The sequence below is a fragment of the Aspergillus caelatus genome, assembly GCF_009193585.1.
Source record: "Aspergillus caelatus strain CBS 763.97 unplaced genomic scaffold BDV27scaffold_21, whole genome shotgun sequence".
NCBI lineage: Eukaryota > Fungi > Ascomycota > Eurotiomycetes > Eurotiales > Aspergillaceae > Aspergillus > Aspergillus caelatus.
The window spans coordinates 27,172-47,920 of NW_022475284.1; the positions used below are offsets into that span (position 1 = coordinate 27,172).

The 20,749-nt window shown below is 49.1% G+C and overlaps 6 protein-coding genes across 6 annotated transcripts; 2 read left to right on the top strand and 4 right to left on the bottom strand.

The window, feature by feature from the left end:
• On the bottom strand, positions 1–1,244 carry BDV27DRAFT_39828 (NEDD8-conjugating protein UBC12). Its single transcript, XM_032076532.1, has 4 exons — positions 1,054–1,244; positions 891–981; positions 506–795; positions 1–382 (listed from the first exon to the last, which is right to left on the bottom strand). Exons 1-4 carry the CDS (start codon positions 1,072–1,074, stop codon positions 230–232), a joined length of 555 nt encoding a protein of 184 aa, XP_031931593.1. The 5' UTR covers positions 1,075–1,244; the 3' UTR covers positions 1–229.
• A 104-nt stretch (positions 1,245–1,348) lies between these two features.
• On the bottom strand, positions 1,349–5,339 carry chsG (chitin synthase class III). Its single transcript, XM_032065559.1, has 5 exons — positions 4,582–5,339; positions 4,008–4,482; positions 3,582–3,943; positions 1,853–3,532; positions 1,349–1,780 (listed from the first exon to the last, which is right to left on the bottom strand). Exons 1-5 carry the CDS (start codon positions 4,675–4,677, stop codon positions 1,643–1,645), a joined length of 2,751 nt encoding a protein of 916 aa, XP_031931594.1. The 5' UTR covers positions 4,678–5,339; the 3' UTR covers positions 1,349–1,642.
• A 4,854-nt stretch (positions 5,340–10,193) lies between these two features.
• On the top strand, positions 10,194–12,898 carry BDV27DRAFT_122158 (uncharacterized protein). Its single transcript, XM_032065560.1, has 2 exons — positions 10,194–10,905; positions 10,965–12,898. Exons 1-2 carry the CDS (start codon positions 10,866–10,868, stop codon positions 12,251–12,253), a joined length of 1,329 nt encoding a protein of 442 aa, XP_031931595.1. The 5' UTR covers positions 10,194–10,865; the 3' UTR covers positions 12,254–12,898.
• On the bottom strand, positions 12,391–12,898 carry BDV27DRAFT_39874 (uncharacterized protein). The gene has a single exon (XM_032076534.1). The coding sequence runs from the start codon at positions 12,786–12,788 to the stop codon at positions 12,528–12,530; it is 261 nt and encodes an 86-aa protein (XP_031931596.1). The 5' UTR covers positions 12,789–12,898; the 3' UTR covers positions 12,391–12,527.
• A 328-nt stretch (positions 12,899–13,226) lies between these two features.
• Positions 13,227–13,497, top strand: BDV27DRAFT_122160 (uncharacterized protein). Its single transcript, XM_032065561.1, has one exon. It carries the CDS (start codon positions 13,241–13,243, stop codon positions 13,397–13,399), a length of 159 nt encoding a protein of 52 aa, XP_031931597.1. The 5' UTR covers positions 13,227–13,240; the 3' UTR covers positions 13,400–13,497.
• An 8-nt stretch (positions 13,498–13,505) lies between these two features.
• BDV27DRAFT_122161 (DUF3176 domain-containing protein) lies at positions 13,506–15,753 on the bottom strand. The gene is made up of 3 exons (XM_032065562.1): positions 15,135–15,753; positions 14,889–15,061; positions 13,506–14,829 (listed from the first exon to the last, which is right to left on the bottom strand). The coding sequence occupies exons 1-3, from the start codon at positions 15,671–15,673 to the stop codon at positions 13,601–13,603; spliced, it is 1,941 nt and encodes a 646-aa protein (XP_031931598.1). The 5' UTR covers positions 15,674–15,753; the 3' UTR covers positions 13,506–13,600.
• Positions 15,754–20,749: the final 4,996 nt, after the last annotated feature.

Sequence of the window (20,749 nt, forward strand, 5' to 3'; positions counted from 1 at the left end):
GTAAGAATCTATCCAGTCGCTAATTAATCCCATAGTATAATGTAATGCAAAGGTCTCAAGAAAAAGCTCGAGCACCTCCAATCTCATATGCATATTCCCGAATGCAGACCCGAACATATCAATCATTGTGACATCCGAGTTGATACACCAGACCCTAGTCCCGTAGGGCTACTGATGCTTAAGCCGCCATCGATCGATCGATCTATCCCACTCATGCGCGATCCGGCTCTCATTTCATCACGCGCTCGTACTGCACGTTTCGGACGGAGCCTCCCGTCATCGATGTCCGGACGTTCCGTTTGAACGCCTCCCGGTTCTGGCGGAGATCATCAGCCGCTTCCTTATTCAGGGGATCGGAAGCGTTCGGCTCGAGAAAGAGGAACTACCGAGACAAAGTTAGCACACAAACACACAAACACACACCAGATCACCAGGCCCAAACCACCGCCATCAAACCAAACTCCCAAAAAAGGTAAAAGGAAAGGAAAGGGGGAAAAGAACAAACCTGCATGCCCACAATAACAGCATTCAAATTCAGCACCGGCTTCCAATCCTCCCTAAGAATATTCAAACAAACATTTCCCTCGAGATCAATATTCGGATGATAAATCTTCTGCGTACACTTAACCTTGGGCGGATCATGGGGGAAATTCTGGTTCACGTTGAAACTGAAATGGAACGCGCCGCCTTTATACATGCCCTCGTCGGGTTCGATAGTGAGGGTGAAGTTCAAGATATCGTCGGGGTTGGGAAAGGACATTTTCATCGTGCTTCCGAGGGTGAGTTCTTGAAGGTCTGTTTTCCATGTTTCATGATTCTTCTTGTTAGTCTAGGTCCTGTTGTCGTCGCTGGGTTGTATGGTGGCGGGGGGGTTGGGTTTTTCTACGTACCCCGCTGTACGCGCAGCTGGGCGGCGGTGACCTTCTTTTTCTTCTTGCCGGAGGCGCCTTCGGCATTTTCAGCTTGCTGCTGTTGTTGTTTCTGTGGGCGGTTCTGGTTAGTTTATTGGGAGTCCAAGATCAAGGGTGCCTTTCGTTGGAGTCATAAACGGACCATCGACCATATCTTCAACATATTGATTCCGCCACCACAGACTTGTGGGTCAGGGTCGTTTGAGGAGGGTATCAGGACAGAAATATCTCAGTGAGAGGAGAAAATGGTATCAATAGGGTCCTCGGAGACGACAAGGGGACCAGACTCAACAATGAGTGACAATCCACATCCACCATGAGGCGCAAAGTCACGAAGGCGGAGAAGCGACAAGTTGATTTAATGAACTGACGCCATGCGCCAAGCCCTCGGATAACGGAACTAACCGATTCTAGGTAAAACTTTGGGAGCCTTAAGAGCCTCAGGTCTATCATTGGATTTTTGTGAAGTTGCGCCATCAATGCACCCCCTATTGATTCTAAACCGCTAAGACTTTATAGAAAACACAAGTACCTGCGGCCATCTCGACCGCTTAAACCAAGCCATGATAGCGAAACGAAAACAGCTCAAAGTAATCGAAACACACAAAGAACGGATCGTATGTAGAATACAAAATTGCGACAAAAATGTGCCAAAGAATAACTCCTCCAGCCCCTGCAATCCACATAGGGGAACAAGACACCCAGTTTTCATTACATTTCGTGCCTCTATTCTACCGACGAGCGAAGCAGCACATGAGACCCGTCTTACCCAGGAACCAACAGGCACCGATGAAACGGACAAGTGCGACAGCAGCGTTCGACCACAGGAGAGCCTGGAAGAAACGGGACGTACGCTCGGTAGCGGTGTTCTGTAGGGAGAAAAGGAAAGACGTTAGTCCGTTCGTTCGGCCAAAGGGGAATTAATCAATCACTAGACGTACCGTGAATCCAAACTTGTCCATACCGTCACTGGTAATGCATACCGCCAAGAAGGCATTACTGAAGATCCACAACGTCACGAGACGGGTACGGAAACTCTTGTAGGAATCATCCAAGGACTTCTCATCCTTCTCCACAGGGGGGACGTAGGGGGTGAGAGCGCGCTTGACAGTGGCTTCAAATTGGCTGTCAATATCCGCCTGGGGCTTGTCGATTTCCTCGATGACGGCGTCCTTGCCGCCATCCTCCTTCGTAGTCGTTGCAGACGGGAGCGCATCGGCCTTATCAGAACCCTTGGTACCCCACGAGACATCGTGCCAGTTGCTGAATGCATACACGTTGAGAACGTTAATGTAAGATGACTGGACGAACATGTAGGCGGGGAATGAGGTGAACATATGCCACGGGTCCAGGTACATGAACGAAGCGACGAAGTAGAGACCGAAAGTAGCCGCCAGGGCGATAATAATGATACCGGCACCGGAAGACGAGAAGAACGACTTGAGGAACTCGCCGACACCCTGATCGGTAGTGAAACCTAGCGCATCCTTGCCACTGAATGCATGAACAACCAAGTACAAAGCGTCGACGACAACGTAGATCTGAATGATACCGAATACGACGAAAGACGTCAGGTACGAGAAGCGGGATCCCTTGGGACGGTTACCGAGAGCAAGAATGAACTGCAAGAGCAACAAGCCGAGGTAGATATACTTGACAATCGTGTTGATAATAGGGGTCGCATCTGCACCGAAGGGGAATCCTTTGTGATTGTTGTTGTCACTTGGCGTTCCGACCAAGTCCATGATGACGGTGGTGGTCAACCAGTAAGATGCCAGGGAAAACCATGTAAGGATAGTGTTGAACACGTTGTACAACATCTGAATGTGCAAGAAGAACATACGGATGATGTTATGTCCACTCTTGTACATTCGACCGAAATGCATGAGCGAATAGAGACCGGCCGCGAAAGAACCGTTCAACCAACGACGACGCTGAGAAATGAATTCAGCAACACCTTCCGGCACGTCAGTTTCACCCTTTGAGGCTTTGATGTAGGACAAGTGCCATTTGGAGCCGGCCTTGGCGACCAGTTCGAAACAGAGAATACGATCTTCGGCCAAGAACATGTTCTTCTTGAAGATGTTCATGCCCTCAATACCCTTCTTACCCAGCTGCTTGGAGAGGGTGTGATCACCATGGAAATATTGCTCGAGGGGTCGCCCCATGATGGCACGGAAACGATAGGCGGAGAAAGCACCAGGCAACACACTGACGTAACCGAATGAACTCTCCAGAGGTTTATCGAGGATATTACTGATCTTATACTCGAAGTTCTGGGCCGCGACCAGGGGGTTGATCAGGTTCTTCCAGCCTTTACCCAACATTGCGTGAATTTCACCACAAGCACCTCCCAGATCCTTGTCGTTATAGAAACCTTCCCACAGCGCCAGGAGGGACTTCTGGCCAGGCTTAGTACCGGCATCCAGAAGGATGCAAACCTCCGGATTCAGAATACGACCGAAGGCATTGAACAGCCATCTGTGTGAGTTGATCTTTTTGCTGTTCTTCTGCTTCAAGCAGAACATCATCTGCACCGGGGGCAAGGTGGTCGGGCCATCATCGGTGGGCCGGATGAGTTGCTGGTTCGGTGTCACAGACAATTGGGTGGTGTATTCGAACTATTTCCTGTTAGCTCACGCTCGTCCGTCGTGACCGAATGACGCTTACAATATGAGCCACGGTCTCCTTGCCGTCGACGTCACGCTTCATGACACCGTCCTGATAGATACCGACGGTGGCGAGGACATCCAGAGTGTCCTTATCACAAGGATCAATACCGTCAAAGACCAAAGCGACCACAATCTTCTGCCAGGCGGGTCCACCTTTGTTCCAGAACTCGGACTTCTTGAGGTTCACAATGTCGCGAATGTTCTGCATAACACCGTGCAAGGTACGAGCGGTAAGGGTCTTATCTTCGTTATAGTAGGTAATCGCAATCAACAGCTCGGTGTGTCGGTTATACATAGCGGGACGCAGATTGTAACCATTGTGCAGGGTAAAGTCATTGGGATCACATGTGGCAGCGGTGTCTAATGGCGCGAGATGACAGATTAGCTCCCATGCGACACTTTTATGGACTGCATTTCAACTCACATCGCATGTGGGTAAACTCCTCACTGCCACCCTCCAGGTCATTCCTGTACTTGGCTTGGATGGCGTTCTGGATGGCACTGGGGACGGGGTAGTCGACACTGAGGACGGAACCCTGAACCAGCTTGACCTTTCTGGTAGCGTAACGTCGGAGGCCACCGCCGCCGGTACCTCCTGGAGCCTGGCGCTGGCGCCATGCTTCCGTAGAGGAGGTCTCACTCCGAGCGTAGGGAGAAGCTACACGACCCGGGACGCCAAAGGCAGCCGCGGGATTTTCTGCCGAGTTGCCAGAGTACACCGAGCCCGTCGTGCTGTAAGGGTCATGAAAACCCGCGTCCGGAGCATATGTTTCCGTCAAGCTGTATCCCGACGTAGGCCGAACGGGAGAGGTGCCACGATGATGAGGGTCGTCGAAAGGACCACCGAAAGGTCCGCCCTGTTGGTTGGAAAGCAGTCCTCTCGAAGCTTCCTCTTCATACTAAGAACGAACCGCAGTGTCAGCTCATGCGGAACAATTCGTGTCGCTGCCATCTGCGGCGGAAGAAGAATCCACGCAACATCGCGGTCGTGCACTTACAGTGGCGCCTTGGGGCAGGTCTTCCAGTCGATGACCGCTATCGTTGTAGTTGGGTGACTGAGCACCATTATTATTACCAGGCGGTTGGTAGGCCATGGTTACAAACCGATACTAACGCGCGAACTGCACTCGCGAAGATGTAAAGAAGAGGGGGCGGGCACTTGAGCGCAAGGAAAAACGGAAAGGGGTATCAGAAAAACAAGGAGGTAACGAGATCCCCGGACCGGAGGAACGTCAAACAGAACAATTTGTATACTACTCGGTCAACGTGACAACAAAACATGAACCGAACCGCGAAAAGGTGGCACGGATCGAAAGGGCGACGTCGTAGGTACTTAAATGTAAAAAGCACCAAAGATGTCGAAGAATTTCAAAGACAGCTGGCGGAGGGGGTGCGGGCACAGCAGGAACGTGGAAGACGCCGCCAGGGCTATCAAAGAAGCCCGCGAACTCAATCAGAAAGGTGCGGGATTGAGTGAAGACAGTGCTATCACTGTACAGGACCCAATCGCGGAGGGATGCACCACCAGACGTGAAGAAGAGAGAAAGGCGTGTATAAACTGAGGAAGGAAAGTAAGAAGGTTTTCCCAAAAAGGAGTTTGGGATATTTTTATTTTGAGGGGGGCAGGTGATCGAAGAAAGGGAAAGGGAAAGAAAAAAAGAAAATTATTAACGAGAGGCAAGTCAAAGGAACATACGTACAGAGCACAGCCAACTACGAATTAGAAAAAAATTTGGATACGAGAAGGACAGCCTTGCCCTTTCACACCGTTAAAATGGTCTGGCGAGTTATTATTATGTTTTTTTTTTTTGTATTTTAGCCTCAGCCAGTGTATTGTCGGGGGAAAGGCGAAGTTTGGGGGTGGTATTGAGTGGAGACGAGGATTCTTGACCAAATCTCTGGTTCGGGCTTAGAGCGTCCCACACTAAATCCAGTAGACTGTGATCTTAAACAGTGGGAAAAAAAAAAAAAAAAAAGAAAAGAAAAGAAAATCTTCAAACAAAAATAATATCCTAGGTTATCATAGATCACTTTTATTGATATTTTTAACCATACCTGTAGTAGTAGGATTATTGACGAGAATTCTGATAGCCGATCCGAATAAGGATCTCACCGGACAATAATTTTCCATCATACAATACATACCTCTTAAGAGACGCGATCTCCTTTTTGGGGTCTCTCTATGGATTGGATATCAGGGGAGAAACCATTCCAGAAAGACTCCATACAGAGAGGGTCAACCATCCGTCCATGTATTGTATCCCAGTAAGATTATTACCCGTGTAATTCATTTTACCCACCCCGTGATTCATTTTCCTCATTAACCCCGTTTGTATTGTAGTAGGTGATTAAATCCATACACTTTAATCAAGTCCGTCCTCAACCATTGTGAATGAGAAATAGTACATAGCTTCGGCTGGAGTATTGAGTTCTTCATTCAAGCATCCTGAGAACATGACACCTATTGTCCGCGGCACATACATAGGAGAAGATATTCGACATAGCTATACAGCATGTGTAATTCATCCGAGAACGACTAAAATTGAGATCTTACTCCCTATTGACTGATACAGCCAAGCATCAAATCACATAAATCACTCCACATGATGATTAATTTATACACTAGAATGTTTATAGATAAAACCAATTATTGTTAAGGGTCTGCGCCCTGTGTAACCGCTCTCATTAGACTGGACTGAATATATACAAGACCTCCCTTCTTTTAATACAGAGTACCACAAGTTCAGATCATTAGCATTCAATCAGCTTGAGGTCACCAAGACCAAGGTCCATATAAGCAGCTCGCCACCTCATATCAGTGGAACAAGTGTGACGCGATCCGTGCCTTCCATTGGTAGGAGCGTCTAGTGAGAAATGGCCGACATTTCCTGCTGGCCCAGCATTCCACATCCCTCGACAGCATGGCTGAACTGCCAGGGGAAGGAGATAGCCGCAGTGATGGTCGAAGTCTATACTCTATCACGACATCGCAATAAATCGCGAGACGACAAAAACACGCTCGGAGTTATTCGTGTTGCATTTGATCCACATCGAGCACCACAATGATGTCTCTTCCCATGAACAGATTCAAGACGATCTTCAGTGAATCAAAAACATTTTACGAAACACAGCCAACCACCCTATTGTTAGTGGAACTGCTGACCTGATTCATGACTTTGGAGTGGATTCTCACACCGCCTGAACCTGACCAGGGCCCTATGCGGTAATTACCATACGGTTCGGTACGGTACCCCAACTGCCGTCCGACAAATCACTTGGGATATTGGATCACCTCTTTTCAGGGGGCGGGACTCGTTCGACGAGACCCAAAGGAGGATAGTGACACGGCCAAATATAGCCTTGCGGGGACCGTGGTTGCCCACCCAAGAGGCCGTGTTAATCAACCGTTGGTCAACCCAACAGCCACCAAGGACGCTAGCTTCAAATCCTTAAAATCAGCCAAGCTCGTCGGAAGCAAACGACGAGTCCAATGGGCGACTTGGACATGGCCTTAGCCTTGACACCCTGTTCAGCCGCGGTTTCACACTTGCTGTCAATGCTAAGGATGGGTAATTTTCAGGAACACCCCCGTTTCCACTTTCCACACCCAACCTTCTCACTTATTACAAACGTTGACATGATTTGGTCCTTTTTCAGGGTTTCCCAGTTGGGCTGGAGACAATGACGATCACTGCCACACCTTTGGGAGTTGCGCTAGCCTTGGTTCAGCTGTCTTCAAATCCCCTTCTTTCGACTTTCGGTTTGCTATTCTTGGAAATTTTTAGTGACAGTCCACTGTACGGAGTACTCTGCCACTATTGTGAAACTAGTGGCATGGAATGGTATCTATCAATTCACTTTGGTTTGACGTAGTCTAAAAGGAGGGGGAGATGGGGGGGTAACCAGAAAAAAAAATATATAATATGTTTAAAAAAAATAATTTAGAATTAAATTTCTGCTGCAGGAAGTGTGGCTGAGGTGTTTGTTATCATATCGGTTATCAGAAGCTCAGCCACCGCCCCCTCGGCACGTCAGTGTCCCAGCTTCCTGACTCAGTATCACTCCAGTGCAGAAGATCGACTTGGAATTATGATGCAGTCATGGCCCTATGGTTATCGTAGATGATCATTCGATGATATCAGAGTCGATCATTGTCGATACTTACTATGCTTGTCTCAGCAATGCTATCGACCACGATTGACTTCGGCAGATACTGTACCCCATAACATCCAAACTCCAACACGCATACTCCAAGTTACATAGGGATAGTTGAAGATGTTTTTACTACGATATCTAAGTTTTATCTAGGGTTAATAATGGTATAAGATAGGTTCTGACGCTTGACCGACTGGTTTTCTAGTTCAGTTTCAATAAATTGTTTGGCTCGGCCTGGTCGTCGGGAAATATATATTGAAATACCTACACCGTCAAAATGGTCAAGTACAACTATAACTCATAAAACCCTTTAATTTTCATTCTTCCATTTTTTCGCTGTAGCCTACAGAATTATGCTAGAGCTAGATATATATAGCCCACATTCTTGAGCAATAAAAGTTCAAAGACTCGTATCTACGAGGAGCTGGACCGGCCTCTATAGTACCTCAGGACTATGTTTTGCAACAATAATTGATCTCATGGACCAGAAGCCGAAAAGAATAAATCGATGAGACCAGGCACATCAAATTAAGTAGTGATCCTTGCGCTATTCTATAAAGTTCTATAGCCTCAATTGCACTGTTTACGTCGTGGAATTTGTAATGCTGCTGTTCTCGTACTTGGCTAAGCCTAGGTCCAAGACATACACAAATCATTTATGTCAACATTCTCATTAATTGGCACATTACAAGTCAAATCCAAGGAATTCTAAGGGATAGAGTGTGCCGAAATAAATAGATGCAGATTTATGTAATGTAGGATCTATCATTCTGTAGGCGTTTAGTTACATTCTCAAACTGACGATAATATCAGTAGCCCCGATTATAGCGCAAACTTCACTCGCTATCACTGCGATACCAAGAGGTTTTATGACTTAGTCCTTTTCTTTATCCTTTCCTTTCTTTATCCTTTCCTTTCTTTATCCTTTTCTTTCCTAAGTTTACAAGTGTGCTATGAATTATATAATAAGCTTTACACGGAGCACGCTGCGATCCTAACTATTCGGAGTACAAAGCAGCTCCAGCCAAAGCCACAAACCTCAAAGGCTGTTGATGAACTATCCTACTGTGGCATGGATGTTTTTCAAATAGTTAATAAGGAGGTGGTCCGATACGAAGCGTCGTATCCTCCTTAGCGATAGATCATAGGACATGGTTTGACAGACAGAGGTAGAGTGAGCTTGGCGTATTAGAGCCATTATCTAATTCCTGTCTTGGATCGTGCGCAGGAACGGATGATGACTACGGTTGATACTTGAAACAGCCTCAGCTGCGGCACACCTATTCCACAGCAGACAAAAGCGATTTGTGAAGTATCACGGCAGTTGTTCAAAGGACGAGGGTTCAAGGAACCTCTGTGAGGGCTCTCAAACACCTTCAGGGCATTTCGGCCCTGTGGAATGAATGATCCAGGCTCTCGCAGAACCTCGGACTGTTCACATTCCACAAACGACATAAAAGTTAGCAGAACGAACGGGTACGGAAAGTTTCTTCTAAGGGAACCTGAAGAGGGAAAAGGCGCAATCTAACAGTCAACCAATGACGGGGGAGAATTAGTCTAACGACCTGGCAGAGTCAGCAAGCAGCCGCAGGGGACGGTGAAACTCTGCATGGGCAGTGCAATGCAGCCCTGCGATGTGGTTACTCCTTCGAGTGACTTGCTGACTGTGAAGTGACTGTGCCTCAGGCCAACAGGTGGGCTAGCACGGAGAACGGTCATTGGTGGAGAGGCCACAATTTAATCTCCCGGCAAAGGAACGTGGATTGGGTCCAGACCAGCAGGCGAGTTCCAGACACGCCCGTTATCTCTCTTGGGACCACGGCCAGCACTAACGATATGAATGAGGTGGTTTGTGGTGGTGTATGACATGACGAGATGGTTGGTTTAATTCCCCGAGGAGTGCAAGTGCCCCCCTCTCACTTTTTCCGTCCCTTGGGAAAGGCAACTGTCGGTCCATGGATCATGTCAGGGGTACATGTTATGGATGTACTTGGTTGAACTCGCACAACTGAGTGATCATATCATTGATTAACTAATTAATTCTCCCGTCGAAGATCCCACACTCGGTCGTTGGATAGTTTCCCAATAGTCATAGTAATAATGCATCCGCCATTGGAATCATATGTAGATGTATGTATATATAGTACAGTACATATATGTACGGAGTACGGAGTAGACAGACTCGACACGCGTTGTACAGGATATATACGTTGACAGTCATCCTCATCATCGTCCCCCCCGGGGAACAGGGATAATCTGGAATACTCAAACTAAGATGATGTTTTTCTTTATTGAAGGGCTTCTTCCTGTCGGTTACATCGTCTCGGTCCCGTGCACGTTCTCTCCACTTGCCCAGCCGGGGTGGTGGTGATAAACCACGGAAGTGAGTGGACGTAAGCATCCCGATTAATTAAACGAAAGTCAGTTCCAAGTTGCTCTCCACCTGATTCCCACCGTCCACCCGTCCGTCTCTCTCTCCTCTTGTCTGATTAGTAGTACGTCCGTCCTCCTCCCTCTCACTTTCTTCTTTCCCTCGTTTGAACCTCGTCATTCTAATTATCTTGATTATTTTCGCTTTCCTCGCCGCACCTTTCTTATCCCTTCGTTCCATTCCTCTTCCACCTTTCTCTTCTATCAATTCTGGATACCCCCGTTTGACCCTTTCCCAGGGGTCCCGCTCTGATATCCTTTTTTTCCCCTGGCAGCCGCAACGCGTGTCCCCCCCGACGTCAACCTTCCAACACACCCACCTATCAATGTGCAGAAATTGACTTGTCCCTGCGCCGTGCCTCGCCAGACCTTTCGACCTTTACCGGTCATCCCCATCAACATTCACCATTGACAACCAACATCAACATCACCGTTCTTGTTCTTGGAGGATTATGCCCAATTCCTCCGTCCATTCTTTTTCATAAAGGACGCTTTCCGACGCATGATCCTATCGTAACGCTCACGACTTGACGTCTGTTCGAGCCTTTCACTCTTTTCGAATTATCAGTACACGTTCTTTACGCCGTTGACCGGCCAGCCACTCTTTTTTCTGTGTTGTCAGCCTTCTCATTTTAACGACGATTCCCAATATCCGCTTTTTTTCCCTTTTTATTCCTCTTGTATTCAAACCGTCATCATGTCCCTCGACTCAACCAACCCGTCTTTTTCTTCTAACGGTAGGTCCTGATTTTTGGTTCACCGCCTAGCTTGATGTACTGACTGTATCGACGTTAAGTCCTGTCCGGTCGATCCATCTTTAAACGATGTGTCTCATGCGATTCAACTGCCCCGACGTGCCCGTCATGCCCTTCTGGCGAAATATGTACCATGATCAGTCAGTCGTGTGACCAATGCGCTACAACCAAATGCATTAAAACGTCCAGTGGTTCGAGCTCGCAGGGTAGCTCATCAGGGGGAAGCAATGTGGGCGCCATCGCCGGTGGTGTGGTTGGGGGTGTAGCTGCTGTGGCCCTCATCACTTTCCTGGTATGGTGGTTCTTCGTCCGCAAGAAGCGTCAGGAATTAGCAGAACAACAAGGGACCAGCGACGGCGAAAAATCCAGCACATTCGCCGATGCTCGCCAGGCACGGAAATCGACCAACTCCATCGCTTCTACCGTACTCACTCGCGCTTCGAACGTCATTCAGATCGCCTACATACCCGGCGTCACCAACCGCTCTCCCCCAGAAACGCCCCTGGTACCGCCTGTCCCCCCGCTTCCGGGTGCCGCTCCCGATCAGCACTTCTTCATGCCGGGTGACCTGCGCGACTCGGCCTGGTCCGAGGCCTCCCGCCAGCATCGCAGTATCGCCCCCAGTTTGCGTAGCAGCGTTGCCACCACGATTTATCGCGATAATGCGATTGTGAGCCCCATGCCGGCTCAGCAGGCAATGCGCACCCGGGCTGCGGTGGTCAGCATTCACAACGGAGGTAACCCTCCGGGATCCGGGAACACGTTAGCTCCTCCCGATGCGCCTGCGGTCCCCGCTATCACGCAAGCACAGCTCGCCCGCGCTGGTGTCACCGAATCGAACAGCAACAGTTCTATTGTGGCACGCACGGTCACCGCTAAACCGGTTATGGTGAGGGGTAGCATTAAAAAGAAGAACAAGGATCAAAACAACAGCAAGACGGCGCCCCCTAGTGCCACCTCGCCCGCCGTACAGACGATTGAGGAGCAGTCGGAATCATCCACCTCGGCTGCATCAAGTACGAAGCCACCATCTGGCCCGACCTCGGGTTTTGACGCCAATTCATCCGACGAGGAAGAAGCCCATGTGAAGCACATCCAACCCGGCAAGGGCGGATCGCCGGCGCCTAAGAGCCCGACAGTAATCGAGGATTCCCCCGCCGTTGAGCAGAGCCCTTTCCATGATCAACCAGATCCCCAGACAAACCGACGCGCATCGGCGCGCTTGTCGTCTCGACTCGAGCCTGACGAGGGCACCAGATCTAATCGAAGCAGCCGAATCCCACCCGAGCGAACGGATAGTCCATTTTCCGACGCCAACGAGGTGAAATGAGTTTCTCGCATGCTTTTCTCTCTTGTTTTTGGGTTCAGTCTGGGTCCTGGTTGGCGACTATTGGCGTATGAGCACGTTTGGGTCCATTGACCATGTTATAGAAGCTATGTTATCGTTTACTTTTCGTGTATCTATGATCCGCTATGCAATTGGATCGAGTATAAGTCTATCAATCATTCAGAAACTACTACGGGTTTCGCCGTGAATCAGATTGAAATTGTGTCTGGACTGTTTTATTTTTCTACACTAGCAATTCAATACCACCATCCCTGGTTCAGGAACCATCTGTCCGTCCCGGAACCAGAACCACAAGCAGAACCAACGACCAATCATGTCCCCGACGTGGTTCGTGTGCGGAGCAAAAGTAAACATCTTTCCAGATGAGACACAATCCCAAATATAGGAAACAAGCAAATGAACATTCACCCCTTGTGGAAACCTCAACCCCTCCCCAAATCTCACCCTGAAACAATCCCCACATCATCCCCGATCTTCGCTTAGATTTGCGGAGACCGGAAGGTTCAAAAGAAAGCATAGACCCAAAGATGGTCTTGTTTCAGATGAACTTTTATTCTGCGACGTGTGAGGGGGCGATATATATCTTCTTGAAGTACATATATAATCGGGGGGTAGGGCTGGCGAATTGAAGTTAGCCATATAACGAGGTCGACGCAACCTGACACGGTTTCTCTAGACAAACTAGTAGCTACCTGTGCTTATTTACTCTCCTTACTCTACAATTATGAGGAATCCAGTCACCCCTGTATATTAGCTCAACGACCGATGCCACAACGATCCTTGTCGCAACAGGGTAAACGTGCCTTAACGTCTCTGGCCAGTGGGTCCATATGATATGGTTATTAGTAGGTATGTTTCTTCTATCTTTCACCGCCCAGGAAAATCTATCTCTTCTCAGCCCTATTGGAGCATGATGCTCTGCCCTCAATGAGTGGCTACAGTATAGCATCCCAGATTTTGGTCCTCTACATGCTCCTCCACTGGTTCGTGTCGCTCAGCATGTATTACATTCCAATAATCTCTTATGACATGCTGGACCAGCCAGATCATTACTTGCAGGTTGACTCGATCAACTATTCGTCTTCGCATGTCTTCTGGGCTATGATTTGCTGGCGCGGTTATGCTTGATGACTTTTCTTGCTGGGAAACATACCCTAGTACTACATGTACTATCCTCGATATATAATATAATACATTTGAAAGACATCTGGCAGCATATATATTATCTCAGGGTATCTCATTACATATATATATATATATATATACCAAATTACCTTCCATAAACACATCAAAAAACAAGATATGAAACAAAATGCCCTGGCATATAGATCATCCCAATGCCATCCTACCATTACTCTCATACAACTTCACCCGCAAACCCTCAGCCTTGTCCTCAGCCTCCCTCTCAGACACACCAACACCATGTCCCCGACCCCGAAACAAAAATAACAAGGGAATAGGATCATTCCTCCACTTGGGAGCCCTCACCCCCCGACTCTTCCACATAGACCCAACCAGCGTCACAGCACCCAACACCCATACCAAACCCGGAAGCACAATCCACTGCCACCTTACCTCCACATAAGTCATACTCGCCATGGCCTTTCCAGCCGCCATACGCGCCCTCACGGGGTCCCCGGAATCCGTCCCAAGAAACACCGAATCCCGGAACGACTTCGTCACCGCCGCAGCCACGTTCTCCATCGCGCATTGCAGCTTATCCATACTCCCCTCATCACAGCCGGTGATATTCCCCATCGCCATTGTCTGGATGAAATCCGGTGCGGCATACATATTCAACGGGCCCGGTACAAACGAAGAACTATAGATGGATCGCATGAACCAGACCCCCGTAAACAGGCCCTGGAAGAAGGTATCGAGGGAGGAACCTGCGAGGCCGGAGAGCATGAAACTGGTGTTTGGGGCGATACCTTGGTCGAGGCCCCAGGGAGGTGAGAAGTACATTCCGGTTGGGATTTTCTGGAGTTCTGATTCGGATATGTTGAGGTCGGTGTCCCAGGTAGCCCAGCCTTTTTCCCATGTTGCGATGGTGGTCTCCGAGTAGATGTTGTTGGTGACGGTGGCGTTGAAACTGTGGACTATCGGCTGGATGGAACATTCAGTTGCGTGCCATTTCGTGGTGTTTTCAGTGAACATGGTGTTCAGGGATAGATTGGTCGGGGCGACCATTTGGATTGGGGGGAGCGTGGCGTTTTTGTAGATGAGTGCTGTGGTAGCGGGCACGGTGGCAATGGATAAGGGTTGGAGGACGTCCATGCCGGACAGGAACCATGCTGTTGTGTTTGCTAGTGGGAGGGTTGCGGTGCAGTTGGTTGTTCCGTCGTATCCGGCGGGATTGTTCGTGACGGTGAAGCACGTTGCGTTGAGTTGATCTGTGACGTTGGAGCAGCGCGCGCGGACTTCGATGGCGGCTGTTGGGCCCCAGGTGCAGTTGCTTGTGTTGCAGATGTACTTGGGGGTGGCCCATGGTTTGGACTGGTCGTTGTTGAAGAGCGAGTTATATACATTTGCTTTGACGGATGGGTCAACCCAGACGACTGGAGTGTCTTGGGTTAAGCTATAATCCATGTAAGTTGCGAGTATGCTGGGGACTTACTGGCATAGTTCTGTGATGGCGGTCCGGTGGTGTTGTAGTATGTACTATTTGCCAGGAAAGCTCGTTGATAAGGGTCTACGACTGAATTCGGGAAATAATGAATGAGATTCTGCGTGAAGGGATCAAACGCTAGCGCTAGAATCACAGCCAAACTACCCCAAACCGCGAAGTGTCTGAACATAGGTAAAACCCCATTAGTGACAGACACAGGAGAAAACAGAACACAGTACCTATCTATCTACTCACCGAAACCGCAATGTCCATATCAACTCCCCACTTCCATAGAACCCCCGGCTAGCTGAATCGAATGCCCGGAGATTCGGCATGGGTCGTGTCCCCTGCGCGAACCACACCCACTTCAACTGGCCCAGGGCCTCGCTGATGGCGTACAAAACGCATCCCTTGGAGATCGTGCTCAGCCAGGAGATGACCGAGTTCAGGGATACATGTCCCCAGGTCGGTTGCGGCTGCTGGTCAAACTTGGTGAGGATGACGATGATGGCGATGAGCGTAGCAGCTGATAAGATCACTGCTAGGACTTCCCAGACATACCAGGCCGAGTTTAGCGTCCATATAGATTGTCCGAAGAGCTTTCTTTGGTTTCTTTTTTCTGTTACCTCGGGAGAGGGCCTCTGGGGTTGTGGTGCTGGTGGGTGATATGTCAGTCGAAGCCCATCTGCATATAAAATATGATCTCCATTTGCCGATATGGATTCGTCGTGAGAATGTACGCTCGAGACGGGCGAGTCCGAACGTGAGGCCTCATTCTGCCGGTCTGGAGGCATATTGATGTTGTAGAGGTGGTGGAGTAATCCCCCAGCACGCCGGAGGAGAGTATGCAGCTCTCCTCCATTTTTCCGGTGTCAAGGCTGTGCTCTACACTTAATGAAAATGGTAGTATGATCTGCATGACACGGGATATCTTAGTTCTGGTGCTAACATTCTTAGTCGCAGATATTACAGCCCAATGAACGTTGGGCGTTTCGGCAGCCTTGCAGTTGTCCTGTTGGGAGGGGCTGTGTTTGGGGTCCAAAAGTTAAGGCTTGAGGTGGAGACTCTTGGGCTATGCTTGGTACTTACTTTTAATATGATGCGCTGGTGGACTTTGGAATATCTATTTATTGTCATCCTAGCCGTTGGTTATCGCTGATCCTAAACTTATACGCCAGTGAGCTGTCTTTACCGCACTGGTCGGTGACGCTAGCCCTAAACCATAAATACACGTAGGGCGCCTTAGTTTATATTAACCTGACATTTCCCTACGAACCATGCCTAACGTCCAGAGCCCAAGACAGCACTTGACCAAAGGTGTTACAGGTAGATGATTGTAAATTTGCTATCCCTCTGTCACTTATAATCTTATATCTAGTAGACTAGGGAAAGATACACCTGGTGGATTCGGTACGAGGAATAATTAAGCAACTTTATCGGTCGTGAGGTGGAAGCTAGCCAATGGCAGTGGCAGTAACTATGCACGTACTCTGTCTGTGCTATCATGCATTTCAATTAGACCACAACCCTAAACACGTTCCTCCACCAGACGATAGATATACTTGTCTATTCCTCCTTCTCAAACAACCTCATAATCCCCTGCATCCCACGAGCTGCAGCAACATCCAAAGCAGTCAGTCCTTGTTTATTCTCCTTCCTAGCATCCAATCCACGCGCCATCAACTCCTCAAATAGCCACACGCCATCGGGCTCACTCTCACTCTCACGAGTATCTTCCCGCCCCGCAATAGCATGTAACAGCGTATCCCCATTATCATTAACCGCAAATATATCATGAGCTTCACACATCTCGCGGACATCCTCTTCTGCAGGTGGTGAGCCGATGCTGTATTCATCTCGTGCCTTTATTGTCTGAACGAACGGAAACAATGGCGTGTTTCCATGGGCGTCACGGGCATTGACATCGCAGCCGGATTGTACGAAGCGATTGTATAGATTCTTCAACTCAGCCTGGTAGTATATGTGCCACCCTGATCGGTAGCCTTGGTCGGCGGAGCTGAAAATTACGAGAAGCGGGGCTAGAATGTGTAATGCTGTTTCGCCGTGCGGGCCTGTTATGAGGGGATTTGCACCAGCGGCAAGCAAGGTGTTAGTCATTTCAAGCCTTTCGACATTATTGGAGTGACTCAGAGCGTAGTAGAGAGGGGATAGACCGGCGTTGTTGGTTGTAGAACAGGGTGCACCCTTTTCTAATAGCAGGGCGACGGTTGCGCATTTGCCGGAACGACAGGCAAGGTGTAGAGGGGTTGAGCCGTCCTTGTCTGTGGCGTGAATATTTGCGCCGGCATGTATGAGTTCAATTGATGTCGCCTCTTCGCCTGTATTATATCCAACGACAGAGGAGCAAACACTCAGTAAGGGGGTAAGGCCGTTGCGGTCTGTGACGTCGAGAGCCTCAGGGATAGATTTTAGAATAGGCCCAATGCGGCCATGGTGATGCGCGATCTGATGGAAGACTGTACTGTTGCATTCCTCAAGCTCTAATAAAGGGTTTGCCCCCCGCTGCAAGAGGAGGGTCATAATCGTCTCTCCAACTTCCCTTGGTTCCAAGGCGGCAGCCAGGAGGGGTGTTTTCACCTTGAGAATCGCCTCATATGGTCTCTCTGGATAGTATACCGCATTGACATCCGCACCAGCATTCAGGATCACGGCTATAGCTTCACAATCGCGACTTTGTATGGCAGCAAATAAGGCGGGTACATGGCCCAGATTTATATCGGCGCCGTGGTCAAGGAGTCTCTGGACAAGTTTACAACCTCGTTCGGCTTCTAAAGCCACGAGAAGAGGTGTGGACTCGTTACTCGGCGATAGCTTGTTAATATTCGCGCCATGCCTTAGAACCACCTCCAGAGTTTCATCTCTGAAGAAGCCGTCCCTACTTGGACCGCGGCTCCTGCCGGCAAGCGCGCACTGTAGGACGGTGTTTCCGCCCGAGTCCGTGATTTCAAGGTCTGCTCCTGCGCTGCAGAGAGTCTCAAGCGCTTCGATGTTCCACCACTGCCCGCCCACTGCAAGAATATGTGTAGCCGTGTATTCAGGGACTGGTCTGTCCGTGCTTTCGTCGGAGTCCTCATCGGAGGGCTCCTGATATGAAGCATTGACATCGATGCCCAGTTTGATCAACAAATTTATCATCTGCAAGTTGGACAATTCTCGACTCGCTGCAATATGAAGCAACGGCGGATAGAAAGCATTAATATCCTTCACATACGGTGCCATAGTCTTCATCGTAGTTAAAAGACCCCAGTGCACCACGTAGTGTACCGGGGTCAGCCCGTCGGGGCCCTTGGCCATCAGGTCCACTCCAGCACCTAATAGAGCGTCCAGTACAGCCTGGTTTCTCAGCGATATAGCAGTTTGAAGAAGGCTATAGGCATCCGACTTTTCTAGGCTTAGAGCTTGAACGATCTCCTCAGCGTGTATACTCTTCAAAGAACACAATTGTCCCATTAAGGTTCTGCCTTCACACTGCTCGCGGCAGCATGAGAGCACATTCCATACATCTTCGTGACCTAGATGTAGAGCGACATCGCAAGCAGTTTGACCAGAGCTATCTCGCATATTGAAGTCCGCGCCTACAGACAGCAGTAATTGGACAATGTCTTGCATCATGTATGCTTCGCTTTCACGCTCGATTGCGAGGCTGAGATTCCAATAGCCATCACCTCTCTCGGTCTGGTATGTCAGGTGTATATAAGGTCCCAAAGTGTTGGATCCATCAACCTTTCTGTCCCACCATTCATCCCCACTATGTTTACGTTGTTTCCTTAGTGCTGCAAAATCGACTGTATGCTCTGCAGCCATGTGTAGCGGGGTCTTCCCGTGGCATTCTGTGATGTTAGGATTTGCTCCAACCTGCAACAGGTGATAGACACATTCAGAATTCCCTGAACCAGCTGCGTAGTGCAGAGGAGTGCAACCATGCTCATCCTTTTGGTCTAATGACCAGGAACTCTCCTTATATAGTTTACACAGCAGGCCCACGACATTGCTTTGCGCGGCGGCAGCGGCGAAGTGTAGCGGAGATCGACCATCATTTGATCGAGCCTGTATATCCGCCCCTGCCTGTATAAGTCGCCATGTAATGATTTCCGATTTTGAAGAAGCACAATGGATAGGCGCAAGGCCTTCATTATCTCGTGCATTCACATCTAGGCCTAGATTGGTTCGCAAGAGGAAGTCTATCCGGTCACAGATGTCCCGGTGAGTAAGACTGGCTACTTTGTGAAGAGCTGTTTGCCCTCGATGGTCTGTTGTGTTGGCAAGCCCGCCCAGTCCAAGAATTGTCTCGAGCCTAGTTTGGGGCGAGAAAAGTCTCTCGCCTGATACGACCGCGTCATGAAATGGAGTGTTTCCCTCCAAGTCGACACCATTGATGTCAACTCCTCCTTCAATAAGTAGTTTCATAACTCTCAGCGCTGAATTCAAGTTCTGCTCTTCATTCCCGTGCAGCGTTAGTTGAACTGGGGCAACTAGGTGAAGGCCTAATTGGACTATTAGGACAGATAGAAGTTCAATGATATCTCAGGTATACTCACACGACTTGTGTTGAAAGTCTAATGCTTTTGCATTGGCACCATTTTCCAGTAATCCAATGATGAAATGCGGCTCTGAGTTTGCGCATGCAGCATGTAGGGCTGTCCTTCCCCTTCGGTCTCGAGATTCAAGATCCAGCCCTTTCTCCGTGAACAATGAGATAGCCCTTACTCTTTCGTAGCCGTCGCATCCAAACTGTAGCTTATATATGCATGTCTCTCCGGCTTTATTCTTGATCGTAGGATCTGCGAATTCCAACCATTTCTGCAAATGGGTGAACCCAAGCCCCCGTTGTGTGCAAATGTGATGGAGTGCCGTGTTGCCATCGGAGTCTTGCAGGTTAGGGTCCGCCCCGTTTTCGATAAACGGCGTAACATCAGCGTCATAGTGGCTCACTGCGGAAATAAGAGGGGTTACAAGGTCCCCCTGCCGACCATAATTGATGTCGGCTCCAGCTTTCACAAACATTTTGATAACCGTAGAGTTTATGTTATCTCTTGTTAGGTTGTGAAGGGGGGTATCTCCCTTGTTGTCAGTCGCACAGGGATTGGCACCATGTGTGAGGAGAAGTTCCACGAATTGCTCTGTTCTTTCTGATCTACGGGGAGTACACATGTACTGTTTAGTCCAGGCAAACAGCGCAGTTTGACCGGCACCATCTTTTGCTTCAAGATCGCAACCCGCTTCGATTAGTAAAATGCCTGTTTTCTTCCACTCCTTAATGCTGCAAATATCTCCTTCGCCCCATATTCTGTATCCAGCGGCCGTCCAAGCATGGATCGGAGTCTGTCCTCTTCCACTGTATGCGAAACCTAAGTGAGCTTGATCCTCGTAACCCAATTTGACCGACCTCCCATTCACATCGGCACCATAATGAAGCAGGATACGAACTGCCTCCGAGCTTGCGCGCTGCGCGGCTAAAAACAAAGCTGTGTTACCATAGCTGTCTCTCTTGTTCAAGTTTTCTAGAACCGCGGGGTACCTAAGAATGGCTTCGAGAGTTTTCCATTGGCCTGTAGCAGACGCCCAGTGAGGAAGGACTGTGCTCTTTGAAGGGAGATCCAGGTTCCGTAGCAGTTCTAAGACACAAGCGGTGTGGCCTAGCTCACATGCATATTGTACCGGCGTCCTCCCTCGTGTAGATGGTCTCCACCTCCAGTGGTCATGGTTTTCGCAGGACTTCGGAGATATGGGGTCTGCACCAGCCTCAAGGAGAAGTTGCACGATCTTGACGTGGTTACCCCTCGCTGCGTGGTGAATGGGTGCTAGGCCATCAAAATCGTTTATGGTAATTGAGGCTTTGCAACCTAGAA